The sequence below is a fragment of the Bubalus kerabau genome, chromosome 21, assembly GCF_029407905.1.
Source record: "Bubalus kerabau isolate K-KA32 ecotype Philippines breed swamp buffalo chromosome 21, PCC_UOA_SB_1v2, whole genome shotgun sequence".
Taxonomy (NCBI): Eukaryota; Metazoa; Chordata; class Mammalia; order Artiodactyla; family Bovidae; genus Bubalus; species Bubalus kerabau.
This window is the reverse complement of record NC_073644.1, coordinates 29,092,724-29,106,340: the sequence shown is the minus strand read 5'-3', so window position 1 is coordinate 29,106,340 and position 13,617 is coordinate 29,092,724. Positions and strand designations below refer to the sequence as shown.

General features: G+C 37.6%; 1 protein-coding gene across 1 annotated transcript in view; it reads right to left on the bottom strand.

Annotated features, from left to right (window-relative positions):
* The window catches only part of DSC1 (desmocollin 1), a 31,100-nt gene extending 20,809 nt beyond the window's left edge, over positions 1-10,291 (bottom strand). The window contains exons 1-6 of the mRNA XM_055558996.1: positions 10,174-10,291; positions 9,148-9,264; positions 7,282-7,437; positions 3,418-3,562; positions 1,506-1,672; positions 939-1,073 (exon numbers count right to left, since the gene is read on the bottom strand). Coding sequence (XP_055414971.1) covers positions 939-1,073; positions 1,506-1,672; positions 3,418-3,562; positions 7,282-7,437; positions 9,148-9,264; positions 10,174-10,194 — 741 coding nt within the window. The 5' untranslated portion in view covers positions 10,195-10,291. The remainder of the gene's footprint in view (positions 1-938; positions 1,074-1,505; positions 1,673-3,417; positions 3,563-7,281; positions 7,438-9,147; positions 9,265-10,173) is intronic.
* Positions 10,292-13,617: the final 3,326 nt, after the last annotated feature.

Sequence of the window (13,617 nt, the reverse complement as noted above, 5' to 3'; positions counted from 1 at the left end):
CTTTCATTTTCTCCTATGAAATATGAGATTAAACATATCCTTATAAATTACAAGGATTAATGTAAAAAATTACATGAACGTGCTTCTCACTACAGGTTTTCTCTTCTTTGACTTGTATTCTGGTATAGGTTAATGAAAATGTGGAGATTACTCATGAAAAGTTCAAGGAAGAATCATTTTCTAGAAGTATCATCCAATGTATATTTCCTGTATTGTGTACTTCCTAAGTGAAAGTGTCCTCATATATAAGCCATATATAAACAGCCTGTGTACAGATGGCAGTGGGCAACCTATACTATTGAGCTCGCAGCAGAGCAGAAGATACAAGATAGTCCCTTTGCTCTCTTATGAAGATGAGGTGTAAAGAACACAGACAAATGCCCTCTTTTCCTTCACCCTATAAAAGGAATTTAAATCCAAAGAATTTGATTCCAAAGCTTGGTATCCAAGAAACACTAACTATATGAATGAATTCAGGGCTAAGAACCTGATGCAAAGAACTGACTCATTAGAAAAAAACCCCGATGCTGGAAAAAATTGAAGACAGGAGAAGAAAGGGAAGACAGAGGATGAGATGGTTGGATGGCATCACCAAATTGATGGACATGAGTTTGAGCAAGCTCCAGGAGTTGGTGATGGTCAGGGAAGCCTGGTGTGCTGCAGTCCATGGGGTTGCAAAGAGTCAGACACAACTGAGCAACTAAACTGAATTGAAAGACTTGTAGATGACTAAGAGAGTGCTTATTTTCCTTGCATCGTGATTTTCCTTGCATCCTAGCACTGACTATTTTTACAGAAATCATATTTTTCTGTGGATGTTATTTGTAAGTGGTAGCTATTAAAACCAAAATGTATAATCTCATGGAGCTACCAGACTCTAGATTTGTTTTTTGAAGATGTAAATGAACCTAGATAAATGAATAGACATATATACTCACAGAAGTTTCTGTAAAATATGGTGCATTATCATTTTCATCCTCTAGAGAAATAGTAATTGTTCCTGTATTAAATAAGCCAAAAGGTTGGCCCCCCATGTCTCGAACTTCCATTATTAACTTGTACGTATCACATTTCTGGAAGAAAGGAAAAAGATACACTGATGAACACATATTTCCCATAACTTGTAATCTAATAGCCATTTCTCAGGCCTTGATTCTTTCACAAACATTCTTTTTTGATTAAAAAAAAAAAGAAGCCACCATAAATGCAAATAAAGAAAAGATATTTCAGTCAGTACAATGAAAAGCTGGTGTTTCTGATATAATACTTTTAAAAGTAAAGCTATTTTAATATCCACACATCAAACCAGGTCAATGATCTCTGAGACCTTGTATCTTCCCACGATCTCTGTAGGGACAAAGGAATAGACCTGAGAAGACTTACACACAGTCTATATGGAAACAGTCTTGGAGAGGTGGCCACCAAGAACCTTATTGTAACTTCTCTGGGAATTCATGATCAGTTTAAATATAGTTTAGTGATTGAGAAATTAAGCAATTCCTTACTTCTCTATCCAGTAAAGGTGTAGTTGTGGTGATGACACCTGTGTCTGGATGTACAGTGAAATGTCTTGGATTGTTTGGAATTTGCTGCAAGATTTTGTATTTCAGACGAGTATGTAGAGTGTCAGGCTCATCGAGGTCTATTGCAGTCACTTTTCCCACTGACGTTCCTGTTTAGAGAAATCCAATGTTGTCAACAACTTAAAATAGTGATCTAATTGAATTACAAACAAAAATAAAATCAACGCATTGCTGTGGCATATTCTCCCCTAAAACCCCCAGGTTGATTAATTTATCAATAAATAAGCCTGCCACCTGATGAGAAGAACTGACTCATTAGAAAAGACCCTGATGCTGGGAAAGATTAAAGGCGGGAGGAGAAGGGAACGACAGAGGATGAGATGGTTGGATGGCATCACTGACTTGATGGACATGAGTTTGAGTAAGCTCAGTGAGTTGGTGATGGACAGGGAGGCCTGGTGTGCTGCAGTCCTTGGGTCACAAAGAGTTGGACATAACTGAGTGACTGAATGAAGCATGCATGCATGCTCAGTCATGTCCGACTCTGTGACCCCATGGGCTGTAGCCCTCCAGGCTCCTCTGTCCATTTCTCAGGCAAGAGTACTGGAATGGGTTGCCATTTTTTCCTCCAGGGGATCTTCCTAACCCAGGAATTGAATCCACATCTCCTGTAACTCTTACACAGATAGGCAAATCTTTTTTATCACTGAGCCAACAGGGAAGTGACTAAATGCTCTCCCACAGCTTTAAGCTCCCCTTACCTGGAAACTTCAATTAGGTGGCTACCACTGATAATATGATTTGTATTCTACATAGGTAAGAATATCCGCCCCACCCTTGGGAACAAGGGTGCTCAAATTCTTCCTCCTAATCTAGTCCATGACCATTTCTGGATGAGACCTTCTCTATATATCTTGTTTCTTTTATATTCAACTTGATAATGTTAAAGGAAAAGACTAGCTTTGCATATGATAACAAAGGTTTCATGCTTTTATATTTTAACAAATGTGCTGAATTGCTAATACATACAAGACAAACATTATACAACAGTCTGAGTGTCATCTGGACAAGCTTTATGGCTCAGAAATCAGAGTATTAGTAATGCTACCTTAGCAAACCATTTCTTGTGGAGAGTAACATTAAGTATGCAAAGTGACAACAGAATGGAGAAGGCTTAGACACTAAGAACATATCTTGTGATTTTTAAGAATAAATTAGACTTGTTACACCCTTTGGTTTGATGAGGTCACAATCTTGGCTGCTAAGAGCATCAGACTAGTTTAAAATTTTTTTTTTCATTTTGTTTGGAAAATAAGCATAGTAAACGAATACATATGTTATAAGCCTGATCAGCATTTCCATACCATAATCTATTTTTGAGTCCTTGAAAAGGTATTGTGACTTTGTAAATATTCAAAAGATCTATTGCTTTATAAATACATCATGGACACCTATGCACACGATCAAAATAGAAAATATAAAAAGCATTTATCTGCCGTTGTGGATTAATCTAACAAAGTTAGAAACTTTGTGGATCAGTTAGCAGCCTTCTACATGTGCCTAGAAAATTAGTACAAAGACTTTGACTTTGAAGAGCCTATGATCTTATAAGACTACAAAGTTTTATGTAGATAATTTTTTAAAATATTTATTCATTTAGCCGCACTGGGTTTTAGTTGTGGCATGTGGGATCTAGTTCCCTGACCAGGGATGGAACCTGGACTTCCTGCAATGGGAGCATGTAGTTTTAGCCACTGGACTGCCAGGGAAGTCCGTATGTAAAATACCTTGAAAGTCAAACATTTAAAAATATTTTGCCTAACCCTGCTTAAAACAGTAATAAAGAATTCAACTGAAGCAAAATATCTCGTATTTTCCTAAAACATGAACTTACCAGTTCGGCAATTCTCAGGCACAGTAAAGACGGTCAGTTTGTTTTCAAAATATGGGGCATTATCATTGTCATCTTCAACTTTGAATACTAGGGGAAGTGGATACTCAGGTGCATAACCATCTGCAGTGGTCGCATAGGCATAGATCTGAAAGGTAGATGAACACCATCAGTTGATTCTTAAAAACAAATTAGGCACAAAATTGAACTTAGCAGTTGGGGAAAGTCATAATACTTAAAAAAAAATCATTGCCAAAGGTCTAAGAATGTATGCAACAGAGAAACAACACAGCTGCACATTCTATGCCTGCCCTCCAGCTTCAATCCTTTCTCATTGTTTTCCCATCAAGGACCACACACTCCGGCTCAATGAGGCTTCTCTGGTCCCCGAATTAACTGTGCACTGTTCTCCTTGTTAGAATGCATGTAGACTTCCTCAGGTCATGCTAATGACAAGTTGTTTTTTTCTTTTTCCCTAAAGTTTGTACAAAATATGATTCTAGTTATTTGTAGACTTATATATGGGCAACAGAGGATGAGATGGTTGGACAGTATCACCAACTCGATGGATGTGAGTCTGAGCAAGCTCCAGGAGGTGGTGATGGACAGGGAAGCCTGGCATACTGCAGTCCATGGGGTCGCAAAGAGTCAGACACGACTGAGCAACTGAACTGAACTGATACACATATATGGAGAAGAAAATAGCAATCCATGCCAGGATTCTTGCCTGGGAAATCACATAGACAGAGGAGCCTGGTGGGCTAAGTCCATAGGGTTGCAAAGAGTTGGACATGATTTAATGACTTAAGAAATAAACAATATGTATCAATGATTTCTGGGTGATTCAATTATGCTCTTTTCTCTCTTTACCTGTATTTTCTCATTTTTCTATCCTTAAGATGTATTTCTTGTGTAGTAAAAGTGTTAGCAAAATCATATATGCATTCCAAACTCTATCTCAAAAGGATATATCTTGACCCCAAGTGCAATAATTTAATGCCCTTTCTCTTTAAATACCATCAGATTATTTTTGAACTCTTCTTATGTAGTACATGCATAGTCAGTCTTTGGTAAATGGTTGTTGAGTTAAACAGATTTTCTCCACTGACAGAAACAACTAAAGCTGCCCAGAGTGAACTCTGTGTGAATTCAGTTCTTCACCATAGCTAACTTTCTTGATTCCCCTACTGTAACCATTTTCTACAATGAACCAAGATTAAAACCCCAGGTATCTAACCCCTCCCTCTTTAGCCTTATGTTAGTCAATTGCCAGACTCTAGAGACTGAAGCATTTCTGTGCACTAGGTTCTTGAGATTACAGCATTTCTGTGTCTCTTTATTATTCATCTCCTCTTTTCTATTTCCAAAGCCACCATCCTCATTTGACCCCAAATGCATCCTATCAACATTCCTGTTATACTATACACATGTCCAACCAGTTCAGTTCAGTGGCTCAGTCATGGCCGACTCTTTGCAACCCCATGGACTGCAGTATGCCAGGCTTCCCTGTCCATCACCAACTGCCGGAGCTTTCTCAAACTCATGTCCATTGAGTTGGTGATGCCATCCAATCATCTCATCCTCTGTCGTCCCCTTCTTCTTCTGCCTTCAATCTTTCCCAGCACCAGGGTCTTTTCCAAAGAGTCAGTTCTTTGTATCAGGTGGCCAAAGTATTGGCCGACCAACATTCCAACCAATGTCCAACAAACTTTCCTATAATTTTCCTAACTGACCTTCTCCAAACTATGTAGCTCTCAGGAGTCAGACGCATTTCCATAAAGCACAATTTTAATCATGATATTCCTGAATAAAACTCTTTTGTGATCTCACCATTATCTACCAAAGTAACAGAAAATCCTCATTGCTATGTTGAAAAGCCATATTTCATCTTCGCATGCTAACCTGACGGGGAAGACATTTCCACTTCTAATCTCTAGAAGATAAGTTTTTGAAATAACCGTCCATGTTCCCTCTGTTCCCTTTTTCACTTTTCCCCAAATAACCTCCAGCTGGGCTTTTTCAGTAATAAGACTTATACTTTGGTTTCCATCAGGCTGATCCCTGTATCTTAATAAATTCCACACTAAGGGATAAAGCAGTGTATTATCACCACTTCACCATAACCATCATCACCTCCACCACCACACTTTCAGGCTTCCTATCAAACTCTCCCTCTCCCTTCATATTTGATGTAATTTTTCTCTCTTTCGACTGCTGTCATTTTGAGACTCTTGGCTAGAGGAAGCTCTATAATTGTTTTATGTCCCTATTGGTTTCCAATTTTTTTCAGAGTTGAAGCCTGAGAGTAAGAATATTTGTGTGACTAAACCACCTAACACAGTGCCTTACGTTGAATAATTCTTCAATAAACAGCTTTTTTCATATAATTCCATCCATCTTTCTTTTTTAGGAGAACAAACTACCCCCAAGCGTTTGCCCTCTGTAAAAACTGCCTTACAGGACCACTTATGATGAATTTCTTTACCTCATCACATTGGCAGTAAAACATCTCCCCATCTAACCTAAGTCCATCCTGCTGTAATTTACATTAGTTTTTGATAGTTTTTCTCCTCAATGGAAATGATCATCTACTTCTTATGTTTAAAATGATCATCTACTTCTTACGTTTAAAATGATACGTCCCAATGTTTAAAATAAATATCATTATTTGACATTCCACTGACTTTTCAGATGTAGTGATTTCTAGATTTATTTTTCACTATTCATGTGCTGAGCATCTCAAAAAAGATGATTTAAACTGGAGATTCAGCTAACTTTAAACTACAGCCTGGATCCCTAGGATAATTCACGTATGCTCAGATAATAAAGAAACTATAAATATTTTCATAATTAGTTATTACAGCAACAGTTTCAAAAAGCTCAATGAAACTACTGACTTTGTAGGCTAGTTCCCATAATTCTATATTGAAAGCAATAATAATATATTTAAATATTGCTATATTAAGTATAAATAGAATATTGTATTTTATAACTAGTCATATTTTTAGCTGAGTTAGAAGACTATTATTTAAATTTTATACCATCGACTACAAATTTCCAACTGGTGACTCAGACGGTAAAGTATCAACCTACATTGCAGGAGACTCAGTTCTATCCCTGGGTTGGGAAGGTCCCCTGGGGGAGGGAATGGCAATCCACTCCAGTATTCTTGCCTGAAAAATCCCACAGACAGAGGAGCCTGGTGGGCTACAGTCCATGGTGTTGTAAAGAGTCGGACAAGACTGAGCAGCTAACACTTTCACTTTCATCCTGAAACAATTAAATTGGAATTTCTGGGAACTGGCCCAAACACCAGTATTTTTTAAAAATTATCATGTGATCAGAGCTAAGTTATTATAGAGAACTTTAAATTCATTAAAATTCACCGCTCTTGTCCCAGGATTATACACATCAAAACCTGTCCTTTAAAATTTATATTTTCCCTTCCCCCTCCCTTTTATTCCCTTGTAATAATCATCCTTTTTCATCTCTTGTACCAATAGAAATTTAAAGTCTATAGGACACATGGACAATATTTAAAATATTAAGACAAATCATTGATTCTTCTGATATGTATAAATAGCTTCAAAATACTAAAGAAAGTGAATTCGCTCAGTCGTGTCCGACTCTTTGTGACCCCATGGACGCAGACTACCAGGCTCCTCCATCCATGGGATTCTCCAGGCAAGAATACTGGAGTGGGTTGCCATTGCCTTCTCCAGGGGATCTTCCCAACCCAGGGATTGAACCAGGTCTCCCACACTGCAGACAGACACTTTAACCTCTGAGCCACCAGGGAAGCCCCATGAAAATACTAAACCAGTAATAAAAAAACATAAATCTGAATTAATGATGCAATCATCTTACCGGAAACTCTTGATATTGCTCACGGTCTATGCTTCTTGTACAAAATATATCCCCTGTATCTTTTTCTATGAAGAACAGATTGAAGGGCTCTTTGTCTACCCCTGGTCCACTTATGGAGTAAAAGATGGTGTAGTTTTGTGCAGCATCAGACTGAACCTGTAACAATAATTGACAGTTTAGGAAAAGAGCAAATATATCATGATAAATACTTTCAACCTAATCTCTTGTGATAGTTTATTTAGTATTGTTGTTTAGTCACTAAGTCGTGTCCGACTCTTTTGTGACCCCATACACTGTAGCCAGACAGGCTTCCCTGTCCATGGAATTTCTCAGGCAAGAATACTGGAGTGGGTTGTCTTTTCCTTCTCCAGGGGATCTTCCCAACCCAGGGATTAAACCCAGGTGCCTGCACTGGCAGGCAGATTCTTTACCACTGAGCCACCAGGGAAGCCCTTATTTTTTATTTCTTGCTCTCTTTCCCACATATCTATTCTTTCTTTCCCAGTGTCTCCCATATTTTAAAATTCTCAGTTATATCCTGCATTGTGCGAAGCCACAAACTCTGTCATTTATTATTGAATACTAAATTCTTTGAAGTTATCTGCATAAGTATGGAAAAATCATGGCATTGATTATTATTTTTCTATTCTTTATTCACTTATTCTTATTCCTGTATACAGCCATGATTTCAGTGGTTTTGAATTATTTGGAAGGGAAATTTTTGTGACTAAAAAACTGGAAATAACACAACTTTCCTCCCATAGTTAATGCATCATGAATTGTACAATTTCAACTGAAGATCATGGCATCCGGTCCCATCACTTCATGGCAAATAGATGGGGAGACAATGGAATTAGTGACAGACTTGATTTTCTTGGGCTCCAAATCACTGCAGATGGTGACTACAGCCATGAAATTAAAAGACACTTGCTCCTTGGAAGAAAAGCTATGACCAACCTAGACAGCATATTAAAAAGCAGAGACACTACTTTGCCATCTAGTCAAAGCTACGGTTTTTCCAGTAGTCATGTACAGATGTGGGAATTGGACTATAAAGAAAACTGAGTGCTGAAGAATTGTTGCCTTTGAACTGTGATGTTGGATAAGACTCTTGAGAACTCCTTGGAATGCAAGGAGATCAAACCAGTCAATTCTAAAGGAAATCAGTCCTGAATCTTCATTGGAAGGACTGATGCTGAAGCTGAAGCTCCAATACTTTGACCACCTGGATGCAAAGAACTGACTCATTGGAAAAGACCCTGATGCCAGGAAAGATTAAAGGCAGGAGGAGAAGGGGACGACAGAGGATGAAATGGTTGGATGTCATCACCGACTCGATGGACATGAGTTTGAGCAAGCTCCGGGAGTTGGTGATGGATAGGGAAACCCAGCGTGCTGCAGTCCATGGGGTCACAAAGAGTTGGACAAAACTGAGCAACTGAACTGAACTGAACTGAACTGAAAATTGGCCTAAGTTAAGTGGTAGTAATACTACTTTTTGGAAAACAGATATATTGGCCTTTTTTTGTGAGGGTAAGTGCTAATGAAAGGGAGAATTGAATTATGCAAAACCTGTAGGCATGTCCTCTGTATGTGAATGCTAAATTCTGGCAAGATATTTGAGAGAATCTGGATGCAGACCTAAAAGAATCAGAAACTCAAAATATACAACTTGTTTCTAATGCTAAAATGTGACTTTTGGAGGGAAGTGATAAAATTCAAACTGTCTTCTATAGGACCCTAGTTCTCGTAAATAGGTGGTCCTTATTAGTACCAACAGGTTAAAACCCTTATTCAACTCAAATGGAAAGTTCTAAAAACAAAGAAATAAAGCTAACATATAACATCAAATAAGTTGACATGTACCTGCTGCACATGCTGTGGAAATGGACCTAGTGAGTTCTCCATCAATGAACACGGAATAGGCGCCCATCGCCTCTTGCTTCGCCTGAGGACTGTGTCTTTCATATGTCTCTTAGGAACCTGCATTGGATGAGAGGTGAAAAAAATACAGCATTGCTTATCATTCTAGATCCAGTGATTTTTCACATAAACAGTAACATGAAGAAAATAGGTAACAGTTGCACATAACAATTTTATGGATAATGCCCAATTTCTCTCTTTTTTTGTTAGTAACACACACACACACACAAAACCAGTTTCACCTATTTCCTGTTTTAATCACTTATCACCTAACCAACCAGAACTTTATAGGGTTTTGATGAAAGATACTATCTGAAGAAATACTGACCCGCTAAAAAGAAATAATCCAAAAAATAAAGACTTAATTTTATTCCACTAAGAGTGGTACAACCAGAATTTGCTAAAATACTAGCTAACTTGAAAATGTATACATTTGTATACCTATATAAAGACACACAGTGTGTGTTCCAGCATATTTCATTTCATATGGAGACTCTTTACAATTTGGATATAAAATAATATTGTATAAGCCTTATGTTACATTAAGGCTTATGTTAATGTTATGTAATTATATAACATTAAGTCTAAATGTTAAACAAATGTAAAGGATATGTAATATGTAAGCATATTCTAAATTTGATGAAGATTCTTACAGTCAAAAGGAATTGAGCTGAAAAATTTCCTTATAAATCAAATCACTTATTAATAAATTATCTTGTAAGACCAAATTCATTGTGCATAATTTGCTTAAAGTGAGATTTATATGAATTCCAGGAACCTTCTCCCTTCTCACTTCCTAAGCACCACCACTCCCTGCAAGAAGACTAGCTTAGAGTCAGAACATTCAAACCAATCCTGTGGACTGGCCATACAGCATTCTCTGAAGAGAAGGACCTTGTAAAATGTTCTGTTAAGATAGGAATAAACTGGAGACCTTCTCATCTTTTCTTTAAAGAGACTCAAACCCACAGTCACTTGAGGGAAAGCCATTCAGGGTGGAGTGTCACGCCTCCAGCCAGGATCAATCTTCAGTGAGTCTTAGACCTGCCCTGCCTTGTTCTGCAGGTAGGTCACTCTTGTTGCCACACCTCAGAACATCACTTGAAACCTTTTATATTCTGCCTTCGTTCCCTGGCTACAGAGCTGTTCATTTTTACACCACTTATAAATCACTCTATGACTCATTAAAGCAGTCTAATCTTTACAATATGTTTGTTATAAATGGAATAGAAAAAAAGTGAGTATTCAAGAACAAGAATTTTAACAAGGATGGAAATAGATGAAGGGCTCTGGTGAGCAGATTATTGGGCTTACTGCTGCTGCTAAGTCGCTTCAGTCGTGTCCGACTCTGTGCGACCCCATAGACAGCAGCCCACCAGGCTCCCCCGTCCCTGGGATTCTCCAGGCAAGAACACTGGAGTGGGTTGCCATTTAAGTCTTGTCTAATATACCTTCTTTCCTCCTGCTTCCAGTATGATTTCTATCTCCTTCTGCCCCTGCCCCTGACTGTCTGAGAGCAAAATCGAAAAACTCTTCTTTTCAGAAGACAAAACAAGGGCATGTGTTGTGTAAATGGAGCCATCTTCTAGAATCCTGAAGTCAGGATCACTTGACAGGATTAGGCTGGCCGACTGGAGACACTCCTTCAGATTCACTGCAGGGAAGAAATTTCACAGTAATTTGTAAAGTGAAACAAGGATAGAACAAGTTTTACAGGAATGACAACCTCTAGTTAATGTGGGAGAAGCAAAAAGAGGGAGGTTACGCTAGGGGTGTGGAGTACTTACTATTCTAAAACTTATAGGTCATAAAAATTAAATAATTAAATTGATGGAGTTGCTGTCTCCACTGATTTCATTAGCAATTAATTTATGAATAGATATAAAATATTTTTAATGTCACTGGATTTATTGTTTCCACTTTAACTCATTATTATGCACAAATGCATCCTTCTCTATTACATGTAGTTAAACTAACTGCATAATGTCAGATTTTGAACTTCTTTGTAATCATCTATGATGGTTATTAATAAAACTGTCTTGCAAAAAAATTAGAAAACTGTCCTATACTTGAATAATATTTCTCAGTAATATTGCAAGTACTACTTCTATAAAATCTTTTGGAAGCTTAATAAACTCCATGCTTAATTATGCTTAGAGGTTGTATCAAAATATTTCCTTTGCAGATTCATATTTAATATATTGGATTGGCTAAAAAGTTCATTCAGATTTTTCCATAGGCTGTTACAGAAGAAACCCCAATGAACTCTGTGGCTAACCCAATATTTATCATATTTACTTTGTGTCTTTAGAGTGTAGGCTGTATATCCTTTCAGTACTTTTGAAAGAAAAAGGGATTAATTTAAAACCTCCAAACACTGGGCAAAGCATTGTCTGTCTTGGAAAAAATACCACTTCTGTATATGAGATGTGTTTTTCTAGTGGTAAACTTAAGGCTAGTGAAAAATATTGATGAAAGGGATGTTACTCCTGGACTTAGAACAACCAACTCATGCCTCAGATATAGCTGTGACAGTGTGTGTATGCATCCTCAGGCACTCAGTTGTGTCTGACTCTTTATAACCCCATGATTGTAGCCCACTAGGCTCCTCTGTCCATGGGATTTCCCAGGCAAGAATACTGGAGTGGGTTGTCAATTCCTTCTCCAGGAGATCGTCCCAATCCAGGGACTGAACCCACATTCTCTTGCGTCTCCTGCATTAGCAGGCAGATTCTTTACCGCTAAGCCACCAGGGAAGCCTGGCTGTGATAGTAAGACTGTTGCTGCTGCTGCTAAGTCGCTTCAGTCATGTCCGACTCTGTGCGACCCCACGGACAGCAGCCCACCAGGCTCCTCCATCCATGGGATTTTCCAGGCAAGAGTACTGGAGTGGGGTGCCATTGCCTTCTCCGACAGTAAAACTACTTAACATTTTATTTGACTTTCAGAAGCTTTTCTGTAAAATAGATCACATAAATTCTTGCTGGGCACCTGGTCTTTGTCATCAATCTCCAGCATAAATTTTCTTTTGGGGCGCTTCAATTTTGTCATGTCTATTTTCTATCTGATCAATGAAAGAATGCTGGTTTGGCGATTTTGGCAGCAGATCAGTCATAGGAAATTAAAACACGTTTCTCATTTTGGTGCTTTGTTTGTACTAAACTAAGATAATTTAGCCTTCTGATGTTTGCTAATTTTCCTAGCAAGAAAAGTACACAACTAGCTTGGTGCTTTAATTGTTTCTAACCACAACCAAAAAACAAGTGGTTTATCTTTCAAGTCGAATTTTAATGCCAAAATGACTACCGTATGGCTTGAACAGCTGAAAGCTAAGTGTAGCAGTTAAAACTATGAAATGCTTTACATCCTTTCTCACCTTTGCCTACAAGTGCTTCAGCCCGAAGATGAGAAGGAACTTGAAGAGAAATTTTCTGACAAGCATCACAAAATAATATTAAAACCTCAAAAGAAAGAAAAAAATCAGGAGTTACATTTGATCAGAAGCTTTCACGTTACAGTTCTGTCTTACTGATAAAAATATTGTGAATTTCAATAACAAATTAATCTTCTAATCTTTCAATATTTTTCATATTCATTTTAAAAGGAAACAGCAAAGAAAGTGGCTTTAGGAACCCAACAGTCATTTAGTAGCAATGACAAAATTAAAATGAACAGAGTTCTTAGAACCTGAATTGTATTGCATCATTTCAATAAAATGTGTTACAAACTATTGACTTTATATGAGAGTTTATCATCTCTAAGGTCATTTGTAAATGTCATTCTGATTTCTCAGGGAAAGTCACTCAGTTGCACCCAACTCTTTGCAACCACATGGACTATACAGTCCATGGACTTCATCAGGCCCAAATACTGGAGTGTAGCCTTTCCCTTCTCCAGGGGATATTCCCAACCCAGGGATCAAACCCACATCTCCCTAATTGCAGGCAGATTCTTTGCCAGTTGAGCCACAAGGGAAGCCCTTCTAGAGTTAGGGGACCCATTATTTGAGAGAAGGAAAGAAAACCATCAGCTATACTATGGATGTACATTTCTTTTCTAACTCAACCCAAGTCTATTGGCTATATCATGTAGGCCTATTTAAATAGTCTGTAATTTTACAATAACTCTGTTAGATAACACCAAAAGCTGGAATTTAAAAAGTTGTATTTGTATTCTGGCTTTAAATTAAATAACCTATTTTTAAAAAATGGGTCTTTTTACTACTTACTTGACTTCTTAATATTTTCATTTCTAATGTCAGGGAATGTACAAAAATATACCTAAAGAACTTTATGTATATAAAAAAATTATACTAATAATGGTCTAAGTATATAATGTGGAAGAGCATTTTATAATTAGAAATAGATACGTGTATATACACATAGATTCATAGACCTACACATCTATACTATA